At 43.9% G+C, this 16,067-nt stretch overlaps 1 protein-coding gene across 4 annotated transcripts in view; it reads right to left on the reverse strand.

Moving 5' to 3' along the window:
* Positions 1 to 16,067, reverse strand: part of LOC118384047 (ecto-NOX disulfide-thiol exchanger 2-like) — a 317,169-nt gene that overhangs the window by 228,336 nt on the left and 72,766 nt on the right. For 3 of the 4 annotated variants that reach the window (XM_052512566.1, XM_052512561.1, XM_052512564.1), the window contains one exon: positions 12,495 to 12,587. The exons of the other annotated variant lie outside the window; for it this stretch is intronic. In XM_052512566.1, coding sequence (XP_052368526.1) covers positions 12,495 to 12,528 — 34 coding nt within the window. In that variant the 5' untranslated portion in view covers positions 12,529 to 12,587. The remainder of the gene's footprint in view (positions 1 to 12,494; positions 12,588 to 16,067) is intronic. 4 annotated transcript variants of the gene reach the window in all.

Consider the following 16,067-nt stretch of genomic DNA (forward strand, 5'->3'; position numbering starts at 1 on the left):
TATGACCAGTATGGTAAGATCAAAAAAGGCTTCCAAGTAGCTGCATTGGATGGAGCTGCTGAAACACTCATTCAGACAGCCCCTTTTTCTGTGTCCTCGTTTTTCACCAAAACAGACTGGTCATAAATAAACTAAATGCTTCCCAGACAGAACTAAATTAATTCTGTCACCAAATAGAAAATGAAAGAGTTGGCGCCCTTATTCAGTCCGTTTCTCCCTAGGCCTAAGGGACAGTGTTTCTGCTTATCCGTTTTTCAAACCGTGATGTTCTGTCAAAGACTTTCTTGGTCCAAGTGCATTTAAATCTAATACTAAATTTGCCTTTTTGCTACAACAGATTAAATACAAATCTTCATTGGTTTTTATGGTTAGCGTTGTACATTAGTGATCATCTTAAGCCAAATGAACTGGGTGGCTTAAAAGAGGGGTATGATAAATCAGTCATTTTGATAAATCAAAAAATGTGGGGGGAGACACTGCCATAACAAACACAAAAGATTTTGTGAGCCAACTCTTCAATCACTGGGTCATAAATCTAATTACAAATCGCAGAGCGCAACGAGATATCAGCAAGTCCATATCCGTACCTCATCGTTGAGCTGGAAAATCAGCCAGAGTTGATCGCCTCATTTAAGAGACACCTGTTGAACAATAAGTAACTTGTTTAGTTAAGATGGAGATATTGTGTCTCATTATTGAAGATGTTCAGAGCATAAGACAAAATCAAATCAAACTTTATTAGTCACATGCGCCAAATACACCAGGTGTAGACCGTACAGTGAAATGCTTACTTACGAGCCCTCTGACAGTGCAGTTTAAAAAAAATACGGATAAGAATAAGAGATAAAAGTAACAAGTAATTAAAGAGAAGTAAAAATACATACATTTTTTTTTTTACCTTTATTTTACTAGGCAAGTCAGTTAAGAACATTCTTATTTTCAATGACGGCCTTGGAACAGTGGGTTAACTGCCTGTTCAGGGGCAGAACGACAGATTTTGTACCTTGTCAGCTCGGGGGTTTGAACTTGAAACCTTCCGGTTACTAGTCCAACGCTCTAACCACTAGGCTACCGTGCCGCCCCACGCATACATTACATTACATTACATTACATGGGTGTGCCGGTACAGTCAATGTGCGGGGGCCCCGGTTAGTTGAAGTAGTATGTACATATAGGTAGAGTTAATTAAAGTGACTATACATAGATGATACCAGAGAGTGGCAGTGGTGTGGAGAGGGGGGCAATGTGAATAGTCTGGGTAGCCATTTGACTAGATGTTCAGGAGTATTATGGCTTGGGGGTAGAAGCTGTTTAGAAGCCTCTTGGACCTAGACTTTGAGCTATGGTACCGCTTGCCATGTGGTAGCAGTGGGAACAGTCTATGACTAGGGTGGTTGGAGTCTGACAATTTTTAGGGCCTTCCTCTGACACCGCATGGTATAGATGTCCTGGATGGCAGGAAGCTTAGCCCCAGTGATGTACTGGGCCGTTCGCACAACCCTCTGCAGTGCCTTGCGGTCGGAGGCCGAGCAGTTGCCATAACAGGCAGTGACGCAACCAGTCAGGATACTCTCGATGATGCAGCTGCATAACCTTTTGAGGAGCTCAGGACCCATGCCAAATCTTTTCAGTCTCCTGAGGGGGAATAGGTTTTGTCGTGCCCCCTACACAACTGTCATGGTGTGCTTGGCCCATGTTAGTTTGTTGGAGATGTGGACACCAAGGAACTTGAAGCTCTCAACCTGCTCCACTGCAGCCCTATCGATGAGAATGGAGGCGTGCTCGGTCCTCCTTTTCCTGTAGTCCACAATCATGTCCTTTGTCTTGACCAGGTTGAGGGAGAGGTTGTTGTCCTGGCACCACCCAGCCAGGTCTCTGACCTCCCCCCTACAGGCTGTCTCATTGTTGTCGGTGATCAGGCCTAGCACTGTTGTGTCACCGGCAAATTTAATGGTGGAGTCGTGCCTGGCCGTGCAGTCATGAGTGAACAGGGAGAACAGGAGGGGGCTGAGCACGCACCCCTGAGGGGCCCTTGTGTTGAGGATCAGCGTGGCAGATGTGTTGTTTCCTACCCTTACCACCTGGGGGCGACCCGTCAGGAAGTCCAGGATCTAGTTGCAGATGGAGGTGTTTAGTCCCAGGGACCTTCGCTCATTGTTGAGCTTTGAGGACACTATGGTGTTGAACGCTGAGCTGTAGTCAATGAATAGCATTCTCACATAGGTGTTCCTTTTCTCCAGGTGGGAAAGGGCAGTGTGGAGTGCAATAGACTGCATAATCTGTGGATCTGTAGGGGCGGTATGCAAATTGGAGTGGGTCTAGGGTTTCCGTGTGATAGTGTTGATGTGAGCCATGACCAGCCTTTCAAAGCACTTCATGGCTACAGACGTGAGTGCTACGGGTCTGTAGTCATTTAGGCAGGTTACCTTGGTGTTCTTGGGCACTGGCACTATGGTGGTATGACAGACTCGGACAGAGAGAGGTTGAACATGTCAGTGAAGACACTTGCTAGTTGGTCAGCGCATTGTCGCAGTACACGTCCTGGTAATTCGTCTGGCCCTGCGGCCTTGTGAATGTTGACCTGTCTTCCATCGGCTGCGGAGATCGTGATCACAGTCTTCTGGTACAGCTGGTGCTTTCATGCATGTTTCAGTGTTATTTGCCTCGAAGCGAGCATAGAAGTAATTTAGCACATCCAGTAGGCTTGTGTCACTGGGCAGCTCTTGGCTGTGCTTCCCTTTGTAGTCTGTAATGGTTTGCAGGCCCTGCCACATCCAACAACCGTCAGAGATGTTGCAGTACAACTCGATCTAAGTCCTGTATTGACGCATTGCCTGTTTGATGGTTCGTCGGAGGGCATAGCACGATTTCTTATAAGCTTCCGGATTAGAGACCCGCTCCTTGAAAGCGGCAGCTCTAGCCTTTACCTCAGTGCGTATGCTGCCTGTAATCTATGGTTTCTGGTTGGGGTATGTACGTACGGTCACTGTGGGGATGACGTCATCGATGCACTTATTGATGAAGCCAATGACAGATGTGGTGTACTCCTCAATGCCACTGGAGGAATAATGGAACATATTCCAGTCTGTACTAGCAAAACAGTCCTGTAGCTTAGTATCCGCTTCATATGGCCACTTTCTTTATTGATCTAGTCACTGGTGCTTCCTAAAGTTTTTGCTTTTAAGCAGGAATCAGGAGGATAGAATTATGGTCAGATCTGCCAAATGGAGGGCGAGGGAGAGCTTTGTATGAATCTCTGTGTGTGGACTATAGGTGGTCCAGACTTCTTTTCCCTCTGATTGCACATTTAACATGTTGATAGAAAATAGGTAAAACGGAATTAAGCTTCCCTGCATTAAAGTCCCCTGCTACTAGGCGCACCGCCTCTGGGTGAGCTATTTCTTATTTGCTTGGGGCGGCAGCGAAGCCTAGTGGTTAGAGCGTTGGACTAGTAACCGGAAGGTTGCAAGTTCAAACCCCCGAGCTGACAAGGTACAAATCTGTCGTTCTGCACCTGAACAGGCAGTTAACCCACTGTTCCCAGGCCGTCATTGAAAATAAGAATGTGTTCTTAACTGACTTGCCTGGTTAAATAAAGGTAAAAAAAAAAGTTTTTAAAAAAAACATGGCGGAATACAGCTCCTTCAATGTCATCTCAGTGCCAGCCTCTGACTGTGGTGGTATGTAAACAGCTACAAAGAATATAGATGAAAACTCCCTGGGTAGGTAATGTGGTCTGCAGCTTATCATGAGAAACTGTACAAACTGTACCTCAGGCGAGCAATAGCTGGAGACATCCTTAGATATCGTGCACCAGCTGTTTTTTTAACAAAAATACATAGACCGCCGCCCCTGGTCTTACCAGACGCCACGGTTTTATCCTGCCGGAACGTCATACAACCAGCCAGCTGTATGTTGATATTGTCGCCGTTCAGCCAAGACTCAGTGGAGCTTAAGATGTAACAATTTTTAATGTCCCGTTGATAGTTCAATCTTCCCAATAAGTTGTCCATTTTATGTCCGCCCTCCAGCCTCTCTTTCTCCGCCTTCAACTAACACATTACTAACGTCTAAAAGGGTTGTGATACATTTTTAACCGCGTCTTCTTCCGATCTAACATTTTCTCCATTTCCCTCTTGACTATTTTTTTAAAAAAATCTCTGAAAGAAAAGGGTTCCTGGGGTATGGTTTCAAAGATGTCTCCAAAAGATACTGTGCAGCTCTAATGTGGCCCCTCTGTAAATGTTGAACCATCACACAGAGAGAAGCTGTAAATCACAGAAGGCTCAGTTTCTCTACAGGCCTTTATATCCCCTCAGTAGATTGTAAATCGGATGCCTTGTGTTGTATTGTAAAGTCTGCATTTAACGATTCCAGAATTGATGATGCCCCTTGCACACAGTGGAATCAGAAGAGTAGATAGTGTAGAATGCTATACTAATATGGCCTTTCCAATCCAACAGAGGTATCAGATCACTGCTCTGCAAAGCTTTCAGAATTTGAGAGTGGATGATATTTGAAGGTTCTGCTCACCAGAAAGCCTGCCAGAGTTTAAAGGACTGCGCTGGCATTTGGTGTCATCCATTTCGAGATCAATGAAATGTACTATTATAGCTCAGACTGGGAGGGGAAAATGTCAGATCTAACGATTCATAGTGTTTCATTAGCTCCACTGCCCTTTGTGGATGGAGAGACTGCCCATCGATCTGAACCAGAGCTAAGGATGGAGCCCTCCCTTCTTTCACCACTTCCTCTGTCCGTCTATTTCTTTCTCACTACCCATCCTTCCTTTGGACCCTGTATCACACTCTCCCTCTTCCTTCTCTCTTTTCCTCCTCTGTTTCCCACCCTCACCCTCTCGTTGAGTGCTGATTTGCAGATTATCACCTCGTCAAATCAGTCTCCACTGGCCAGATTGTGTTATTCCTGGTGGAATACTTGGTATATGAGCTCTGGGATAACAGAGGGACAATGGAAAATACACTGGGGCTGTGGAGTTTTGTGTTCCAGAAACTTCTGCTGAAATCAACATTTTCTCAGGTGAGAAGGGGGAGGTGGAAGCCTTGGCAACATTCTGTAAATTGGATTAAGTGAAAGATACAGAGGCAAGCTGGTCTCCAGGAAGTCCCACCAGCGTGAATATTGATGGTAGCAGGTTTCATACAGAGTGCAGAATACCCCTTTATCTCAGTCTATAGCTAAACCCCAGTCAACAGCAGGGGCTCCCCACCATCAGTCCACACTGGTCATGGTGCTCAAAATCACCATCCAAACACACCGTTGACCAAAAAAACTGAAGGGAGAGGAAGGGGAATATAATTATTTGTTTTTACGCAACACAGTATGCAGACTGGAGTGCAGCAAGTCCTCCATTACACAATCACAAGTGGTCCATCAGAACAAGTGGGTATTATAATGCATTTTGGCAGCAGATAAGTGCAGCTAACTGTGGTCCAGGAACCAAATGTGCCATCTGCCCAGATGAGCATCAGAAACTCTGGCCCCTACACAACATTAATAGCATCTGTTTGGTGAATCAGACTCAAGGTCAAGTGTTAAAAACTCTCAGCAGAACTGACAAACTGTTTCATAACCACGGGCTCAACCCTGAAGACCAGGGGCTGACAGGGGGACCCGCTAATCATTGCATTTGCGGCATTGAGAAAAACATTGCCTTTTCAAAAAATAATTTCCTGCTATTCTACTTCACTTTACATGACTGTAAACATTACAATGATATTTTTGAAAACCTCGCAAGTGACAAGATACTGGCATCAATAAAAACAAACGACCCAGGTCTTAAATGCAACCATTACCATAGGCCAATGAGAAGAGTGTATACACAGATTGTAGGCCTAAAATGAGGAAATGATAGTCCACCAACTTTCCAGTTGCACTCATTTAAGCAAGGTCCTGGTGACCTTTTTCTCATCTCAGGGCATTCCAATTCCAGTCACAACTTGAGGAAACTATTGAGTCAATGCATATCCATCCCAACACCACCACCTGCCCTGCAACTGACAGTCACCAATTAAGAGGATGTAGTTTGTATTTATTAGGGATCCCCATTAGCAGCTACTCTTCCTGGGGTCCAAACATATTAAAGCACTTACATTACATATAAAACAAAAGATAAATAGATTGTCACCAAGAAGGCATAGCAGTCAGACGTCTTTTGTCGTGTCCCGTATATCTATTTACAACTTTCTTCGCATACCTTTTTATATACATTTTTTAATTTCCATCAAACTCATCTTCAAAACACTCTCCTGCAACCCGCCTCACCAATTTATAATTTTTTAAAGAAAGTATTATTTACCTCAAATCTGTAATCCTCCATAGAAACTAGCCAGAAGCTAGCCAGAAGCTAACCAGAAGCTAACCAGAAGCTAACCAGAAGCTAGTCAGAAGCTAGTCAGAAGCTAGTCAGAAGCTAGTCAGAAGCTAGTCAGAAGCTAGTCAGAAGCTAGTCAGCTTCTTCACTGGCTGATTGCCCCCCATCTATCTTCAGAGCTGCTAGGCGACCTAAACTGGAACATGCTTAACACCCCAGCCATCCTACAAACTAAGCTCGATGCCCTCAATCTCACACAAATTATCAATGAACCTACCAGGGACCTCCCCAAAGCTGTAAACACGGGCACCCTCTTAGATATCATCCTAACCAACTTGCCCTTTAAATACACCTCTGCTGTCTTCAACCAAGATCTCAGCGATCAATGCCTCATCGCCTGCATCCGTAATGGGTCAGAGGTCAAACGACCTCCACTCATCACTGTCAGATGCTCCCTGAAACACTTCAGCGAGCAGGCCTTTCTAATCGACCTGGCCGGGGTATCCTGGAAGGATATTGATCTCATCCCGTCAGTAGAGGATGCCTGTTTTTTTATCGTTTTTTTATGCCTTCCTAACCATCTTAAATATGCATGCCCCATTCAAGAAATTTAGAACCAGGAACAGATATAGCCCTTGGTTCTCACCAGACCTGACTGCCCTTAACCAACACAAAAACATCCTATGGCGTTCTGCATTAACATCAAACAGCCCCCATGATATGCAGCTTTTCAGGGAAGCTAGAAACAATTATATACAGGCAGATAGAAAAGCCAAGGCTAGCTTTTTCAAACAGAAATTTGCTTCCTGCAACACTAACTCCAAAAAGTTCTGGGACACTAAAGTCCATGGAGAATAAGAACACCACCTCCCAGCTGCCCACTGCACTGAAGATAGGAAACACTCACCACTGATAAATCCACTATAATTGAGAATTTCAATAAGCATTTTTCTACGGCTGTCCATGCTTTCCACCTGGCTACCCCTACCCTGGTCAACAGCACTGCACCCCCCACAGCAACTCGCCCAAGCCTTCCCCATTTCTCCTTCTCCCAAATCCAGTCAGCTGATGTTCTGAAAGAGCTGAAAAATCTGGACCCCTACAAATCAGCCAGGCTAGACAATCTGGACCCTTTCTTTCTAAAATTATCTGCCGAAATTGTTGCCACCCCTATTACTAGCTTGTTCAACCTCTTTCGTGTTGTCTGAGATTCCCAAAGATTGGAAAGCAGCTGCGTTTATCCCACTCTTCAAAGGGGGGGGGGGGGCACTTGACCCAAACTGCGACAGACCTATATCTATCCTACCCTGCCTTTCTAAGGTCTTCGAAAGCCAAGTCAACAAAGAGATTATTGACCATTTTGAATCTCACCATACCTTCTCTGCTATGCAATCTGGGCTCAAAGCTGGTCATGGGTGCACCTCAGCCACGCTCAAGGTCCTAAACAATATCTTAACCGCCATCGATAAGAAACATTACTGTGCGGCCATATTCATTGATCTGGCCAAGGCTTTCGACTCTGTCAATCACCACATCCTCATCGGCAGACTCGACAGCCTTGGTTTCTCAAATGATTGCCTCGCCTGGTTCACCAACTACTTCTCTGATAGAGCTCAGTGTGTCAAATTGGAGGGCCTGTTGTCCGGACCTCTGGCAGTCTATGGGGGTGCCACAGGGTTCAATTCTTGGACCGACTCTCTTCTCTGTATACATCAATGATGTTGCTCTTGCTGCTAGTGAGTCTCTGATCCACCTCTACGCAGACGAAACCATTCTGTATACTTCTGGCCCTTCTTTGGACACTGTGTTAACAACCCTCCAGGCAAGCTTCAATGCCATACAACTCTCCTTGCGTGGCCTCCAATTGCTCTTAAATACAAGTCAAACTAAATGCATGCTCTTCAACCGATCGCTGCCTGCACCTGCCCGCCTGTCCAAAATCACTACTCTGGACAGCTCTGACTTAGAATACGTGGACAACTACAAATACCTAGGTGTCTGGTTAGACTGTAAACTCTCCTTCCAGACCCACATCAAACATCTCCAATCCAAAGTTAAATCTAGAATTGGCTTCCTTTTTCGCAACAAAGCATCGTTCACTCATGCTGCCAAACATACCCTTGTAAAACTGACCATCCTACCAATCCCCGACTTCGGCAATGTCATTTACAAAATAGCCTCCAATACCCTACTCAACAAATTGGATGCAGTCTATCACAGTGCCATCCGTTTTGTCACCAAAGCCCCATATACTACCCACCATTGCGACCTGTAAGCTCTCGTTGGCTGGCCCACGCTTCATACTCGCCGCCAAACCCACTGGCTCCATGTCATCTACAAGACCCTGCTAGGTAAAGTCCCCGCTTATCTCAGCTCGCTGGTCATCATAGCATCACCCACCTGTAGCACAAGCTCCAGAAGGTATATCTCTCTTGTCCCCCCCAAAACCAATTCTTTCTTTGGCCGCCTCTCCTTCCAGTTCTCTGCTGCCAATGACTGGAACGAACTACAAAAAGCTCTGAAACTGGAAACACTGATCTCGCTCACTAGCTTTAAGCACCAGCTGTCAGAGCAGCTCAAAGATTACTGCACCTGTACATAGCCCACCTATAATTTAGCCCAAACAACTACCTCTTTCCCTACTGTATTTATTTTATGTTATTTATTTATTTAGCTCCTTTGCACCCCATTGTTTTTATTTGTACTTTGCACATTCTTCCACTGCAAATCTACCATTCCAGTGTTTTACTTGCTACATTGTACTTACTTCACCACCTTGGCCTTTTTTGTTGTTGTGTTTACCCCCCTTCTCACCTCATTTGCTCACATTGTATATAGACTTATTTTTCTACTGTATTATTTATTGACTGTATGTTTGTTTTACTCCATGTGTAATTCTGTGTTGTTGTATGTGTCGAACTGCTTTTCTTTATCTTGGCCAGGTCGCAATTGTAAATGAGAACTTGTTCTCAACTTGCCTACCTGGTTAAATAAAGGTGACACTTTTTTTTAAATAACAGTACATCTTATAATAAATAGTACACCACTACATATCTACAATACAACATGTTCAATACCACCATACAACAATACCACAATGTGTCTGTACCTTGTGTGAGTCTTCACAGTATCTGCTGTGTTGTTACATAAGGTGTATTTTTACCTGCTTTTTAAATCGTATTCTACTGTGTGCATCAGTTCCCTGATGTGGAATAGAGTTCCATGTAGTCACGGCTCGATGTAGTACTGTACCCCTCACAGTTTGTTCTGGACCTCCGGTAGCATTTCTTGTGGGTTATGCATGGGTGTCCGAGCAGTATGCAAGTATTTTAAAAACAGACAGCTCAGTACATTCAGCTTGTCAACACCTCTTACAAAAACAAGTAGTCATGGAGTCAATCTCTTCCACTTGAGCCATGAGAGACTGACATGCATGTCATTAATGTTAGCTCTGCAAGGACTTAAGGGCCGGCCGTGCCGCTGCTCTGAGCCAACTGCAATTTTCTTAAGTCCATCTTTGTGGCACCTGACCACACTACTGAACAGTAGTCCAGGTGTGACAAAACGAGGGCCTGCAGGACCTGCATTAATCATGGACAGACTTCTCCCCGTCTTAACTACTGTTGTATCAATATATGTTTTGACCATGACAGTTTTCAATCCTGAGTTACTCCAAGCAGTTTAGTGACTTCTATTAGTTCAATTTCCACATTCATTACAAGATGAAGTTGAGGTTTAGTGAATGATTTGTCAGAAATACAATACTTTTAGTTTTGGAAATATTTAGGACCAACTTACTCCTTGCTACCCATTATGAAACTAACTGCCGCTCTTTGTTTAGTGTTGCAGTCATTTCAGTTGCTGAAGTAGCTTACGTGTATAGTGTTGAGTCATCCGCATACTTTACTCAAAGCCAGAGGCATGTCGTTAGTAAAGATTGAAAAAAATAATGGGCCTAAACAGCTACCCTGGGCTTTAGCTTCCCTCCAGGCCTGAGGGTACACACTTTCTAGTAGGCTTAAATTGAAGATGGGCAAATGGGAGTGGCAATATCTTCAGTCATTTTCCATCCAGATTGTCAGACCCCGGTGCCTTGTCATTGTTGATAGACAACAATACTTCTTTCACCTCTTCCACACCGACTTTACGGAATTCAAAAGTAAAATTGTCATTCATAATTTGGTTAGATATACTTCGATGTGTAGTGTCAGCGTTTGTTGCTGATAAGCAAACTTAAGTTTGCTTATCTTGCCAATGAAAAACTCATTAAAAGTAGTTGGCAATATCAGTGAGTTGTGACTGATAGAGCAGAGTTTGCCTTTTTCCCAACATTTAATTTAAGGTGCTCCAAAGCTTTTTATTATCATTCATTTTTGTTAAATAGTAGAGATCCTTTTTTATTTGATTTAGTTTAGTCACATGATTTCTTAATTTGCAGCATGTTTGCCAATCAAGTTGGGCAGCCAGACTCATTTGCCATAACTTTTGTCTCCTCCATCTCACCCATACAATCTTTCAATTCCTCATCAATCCAAGGGGATTCAACCGTTTTTACAGTAATTTTCTTAATGGGTGTGTTGCTTATTAGTAACTGGAAAAGGCAATTTAATAAATGTATCAAGTGCAGTGTCTGGTTGCTCCTCATTACACACCACAGACCAACAAATATTCTTTACATCATCAACATATGAATCATTACAAAACTTATTGTGTGACCTATTAGACACTATATTAGGCCCAGCCTTTGTTTTTTTCTAGATATGACTAATATATTGTGATCACAGTGGTAGCCCTGAACCTCATACCTCTACTTTCCTTCCTTTAATGGTGTCTGTGGCTCTGTCATCAAAGGCCAAGGAGAGGACAAGGTTCTCAAGCTCCAGTTAGTAATCAGAGACGTGATGTCGTTGGATGTCAGAAAAACAGACAGAGGCCAGTTAGAGATGAAGTATATATCAGAAAGGTGCCGTGCTGAGTGAAGATATACTACCACACACTGATGGACTACAAAAATGCTGTAGCGAGAGGACAGAAAGCGGGATAGAGGATGAGAGTGGGATATCGATAGAGATCAGACACCACACCACTGTAGGCTGAGGCAGAGTGTAGAGGATGAGAAGAGGGAACATCACCAGAGACGAGAGATACAATGTCTTAGAGGCCAGAGAGCGAAAGAGGCCAGACACCAGACTGTACATTCATTATCACCTGACCAACCTGTGCACCACACTGTGTGATAATAATAGGGGTTGACACACTCATCTACCAAATCCCGGCAAGAGAAGAGGCACTTTCATTCCCTCTCCCCATGCTCTCACACCACCAGGGAATGCAATTAGCACCTGGCAAATGCCGGTAGATTTAGGTATTGGCGGGTAAGAATGTCTATTTCACCAGCTACTTTGGCGGGTGGTTAATTTGCTGGGCTCTAGTGTGAGCATTACATTCCTGAATAAAAATAGTCAAAAGTGAAGTATAAGCACATGTGGAGTTAGAAAAATGCTGCATGAGCTGTTCTCAAACTATTTCTGCTGTTTTGTTTCATAGCTGCTAATTACATTAATAAACACTAATCCTATATCCCACTTTGCACAGCAACACTGCCTGGCAGGGGAGCTGAGCGCACGGACTTTAGTGCTGATATTCATTTTTGGAGGTGCTGTGCACAGGCATAAAATATGGTCTAATTTACTCGAAAGTCTCATGTTTCATTGCTATTTACATCTTTTTTTATTCACAGCTCGGTTGTTTTGACATTAGTTTGAGTCTGCTGCTTCAACTGATAGCAAAAAGATACCCTAGTCAGACCCAAACTCTCAGACACGTGACAGGACTCGTGGCCATGTTGCCATGGTAACCAGAGCCAGAGTAAGAGGGGGCAGCTCCACGGGGGTTGGGCAGAGCCAGTATAATAGTGGGGGTAGCTCCAGGGGGGGCTGGGCAGAAGAGAGGAGGCTCTATTGGATAGAAGGAAACCTCCACTAGGGGACAAATACAGTCTTATCAGGTGTGCAGCAGGAATTTTGGCAGTAAAATCCCCTTAAGAGCCATGAAATCTGGACACTGCACCTGAGAACGCCTCTGGGGCTGCGGTGTGTATGCACCCTTCCAGACTCTCTTTCCACATGCAAACTCGAACACAGACACGCTGAGCTCTTACCTGCTGCTCGCCCTGATCTGTAGTCCTTGTACATTATGGCGTTGTGGTGGAACTTCCTCTGATCTCAGCCCCTCTGGTCTCTCAGTGATGCTCCTGTGAACAGCAACAACAATGGCCCCATGATTCTCTGTTCATTCTCTTTAGATCCATGCTGTTCAAGAGAGCACCAATATGCCATACTGGGATCTCAGCTCATCATTTCTGCGGCTGGTTCAAGGACACCAAGAGAACTGGGAAATAAGGGTCACAATAAAGGTGCTTTGTCTTGAGTAGAGAAAGATGATAACTAAAGGAGGATGTCACTGTGCTTCTTTGATAGGCATGGCCCTTTTGCTTTGTAGAAGAGACACTCATCTGAACCAGAAAGAGCTGTGGATCAGGAGGGTCCCAGTGACTGTAGAATTTACACTCAGTCTTTAAAATCAAAAAGATAATTTCACCTTTATTTAACCAGGTAGGCTAGTTGAGAGCAAGTTCTCATTTACAACTGGCCAAGATAAAGCAAAGCAGTGTGACACAAACAACAGAGTTACACATGGAATAAACAAACATAGTCAATAACACAATAGAAAAAAAGTCTATACAGTGTGCGCAAATGATAAGGGCAATAAATAGGCCATAGTGGTGAAATAATTACAATTTAGCAATTAAACACTGGAGTGATAGATGTGCAGAAGATGAATGTGCAAGTAGAGATACTGGGGTGCAAAGGAGCAAAAATAAATAACAGTATGGGGATGAGGTAGTTGGATGGGCTATTTACAGATGGGCTATCTACAGGAGCAGTGATCTGTGAGCTGCTGACAGCTGATGCTTGAAGTCCTTCACTCATGCTGCCAAACGTACCGTTGTAAAACTGACCATCCTACCAATCCTCGACTTTGGCGATGTCATTTACAAAATAGCCTCCAATACCCTACTCAATAAATTGGATGCAGTCTATCACAGTGCAATCCGTTTTGTCACCAAAGCCCCATATACTACCCACCATTGCGACCTGTACGCTCTCGTTGGCTGGCCCTCGCTTCATACTCATTTACATTTACATTTAAGTCATTACTCGTCGCCAAACCCACTGGCTCCATGTCATCTACAAGACCCTGCTAGGTAAAGTCCCCCCTTATCTCAGCTCGCTGGTCACCATAGCATCTCCCACCTGTAGCACACGCTCCAGCAGGTATATCTCTCTAGTCACCCCCAAAACCAATTATTTCTTTGGCCGCCTCTCCTTCCAGTTCTCTGCTGCCAATGACTGGAACGAACTACAAAAATCTCTGAAACTGGAAACACTTATCTCCCTCACTAGCTTTAAGCACCAACTGTCAGAGCATCTTACAGATTACTGCACCTGTACATAGCCCACCTATAATTTAGCCCAAACAACTACCTCTTTCCCAACTGTATTTAATTAATTTATTTATTTTGCTCCTTTGCACCCCATTATTTTTATTTCTACTTTGCACATTCTTCCATTGCAAAACTACCATTCCAGTGTTTTACTTGCTATATTGTATTTACTTTGCCACCATGGCCTTTTTTGCCTTTACCTCCCTTCTCACCTAATTTGCTCAAATTGTATATAGACTTGTTTATACTGTATTATTGACTGTATGTTTGTTTTAATACATGTGTAACTCTGTGTCGTTGTATCTGTCGAACTGCTTTGCTTTATCTTGGCCAGGTCGCAATTGTAAATGAGAACTTGTTCTCAACTTGCCTACCTGGTTAAATAAAGGTGAAATAAAAAATAAATAAAATAATGAGGGAGATATGGCTCTCCAGCTTCAGTGATTTTTGCAATTCGTTCCAGTCATTGGCAGTAGAGAACTGGAAGGAAAGGCGGCTAAAGGAGGAATTGGCTTTGGGGGTGACCAGTGAAATATACCTTCTGGAGCGAGTGCTATGGTGACCAGCGAGCTGAGATAAGGCTGGCGACTTAGCAACGACTTAGAGATGACATGGAGCCAGTGGGTTTGGCGACGAATATGAAGTGAGGGCCAGCCAACGAGAGCATACAGGTCTCAGTGGTGGATAGTATAGAGCTTTGGTGACATAACGGATGGCACTGTGATAGACTGCATCCAATTTGCTGAGTAGAGTGTTGGAAGCTATTTTGTAAATTACATCGAAGTCAAGGATCGGCAGGGTAGTCAGTTTTACATGGGTATGTTTGGCAGCATGAGTGAAGGATGCTTTGTTGCGAAATAGGAAGCAGATTCTAGATTTAATTTTGGATTGGAGATGCTTAATGTGAGTCTGGAATGAGAGTTTAGAGTCTAACCAGACACCTAGGTATTTGTAGTAGTCCACATATTCTAAGTCAGAACCGTCCAGAGTAGTGATGCTGGACGGGCAGGCAGCGATCGGTTGAAGAGCACGCATTTAGCTTTACTTGCATTTAAGAGCAGTTGTATGGCATTGAAGCTCATCTGGAGGGGACACCATGGAGGAAAATACAAAAACAAAGCTGCCAGAGACCGACACACAGAGAATACTCACTGTGATGCATTATAATATACTGAAAGAGGCCCTAAGGGTATTGTGGATGACCAGAGTAATTGGCTTTCTTCTGCTATGACAATCTGCATCAGTCATGTCATGATGCCAACACACACACACAGGCCACTGTAAAGGTCAGAGATCCCCAAAGCTTCCTCTACTACTCACAAACACTCCTGAACAAAGGCTTTATTCTGCCTCAAGTGAATTTCTCCTGCCTGTTACCTCATTTCTGTGTCTGACTTTGTATTGAATGCTTGTGCATGTACACTGAGTATACAAAACATTGATCTTTCCATGACAGACAGACCATGAGGAAGTTATGATCCCTTATTGATGTTGCCTGTTAAATTCACTTCAACCAGTGTTGATGAAGGGGAGAAGAAATGTTAAAGGATTTTTAAGCCTTGAGACATGGATTGTGTTGTCATTAAGAAAGTGAGTGGGAAAGACAAAACATTTAAGTGCCTTTGAACAGGATTTGGTGCCAGGAGCAACGGTTTGAGTGTTTCAAGAACTACAACACTGCTGGGTTTACCGTGTGTATCAAGAATGGTCCACCACCAAAAGGACATCCAGCCAACTTGACAACTGTTGGAAGCATTGGAGGCAACATGGGCCAAGATCCCTAAGACTTGACACCTTGTAGACTTCATACCACAACGAATTGATGCTGTTCTGAGGGCAAAGGGGGGTGTAACTCAATATTTGGAAGGTGTTCCTAATGTTTTATACACTCAATGTATACTTGAATCAAAATATTAACTTCTATAACGTATTGCAGCTGACAGTCCTTCAACTTGGACCCAAGAAGACATCTCAACAAGTATTGTGACCATGTATTGTAATGAAGGACTTTTTAATCATTTGTCCTGACAGCCAGTTACCAGAGTTAGCGGAGGCTTTGGTTTTACTTTACCGTCTCCTTGAAATGCCAGGCGACTGTTTCCCTTAGGAGGATAGAACACACAGAGGGGTGGAGGGAGCAGGTGTTCTTGTGACCTGCTCCCTCCACCCCTCCTGTGATTACATCCATCCATCTGAGTCCATCGCTGACCTGCTTCTCCAACACCA

This window comes from Oncorhynchus keta, chromosome 4, assembly GCF_023373465.1.
Source record: "Oncorhynchus keta strain PuntledgeMale-10-30-2019 chromosome 4, Oket_V2, whole genome shotgun sequence".
Lineage (NCBI taxonomy): Eukaryota > Metazoa > Chordata > Actinopteri > Salmoniformes > Salmonidae > Oncorhynchus > Oncorhynchus keta.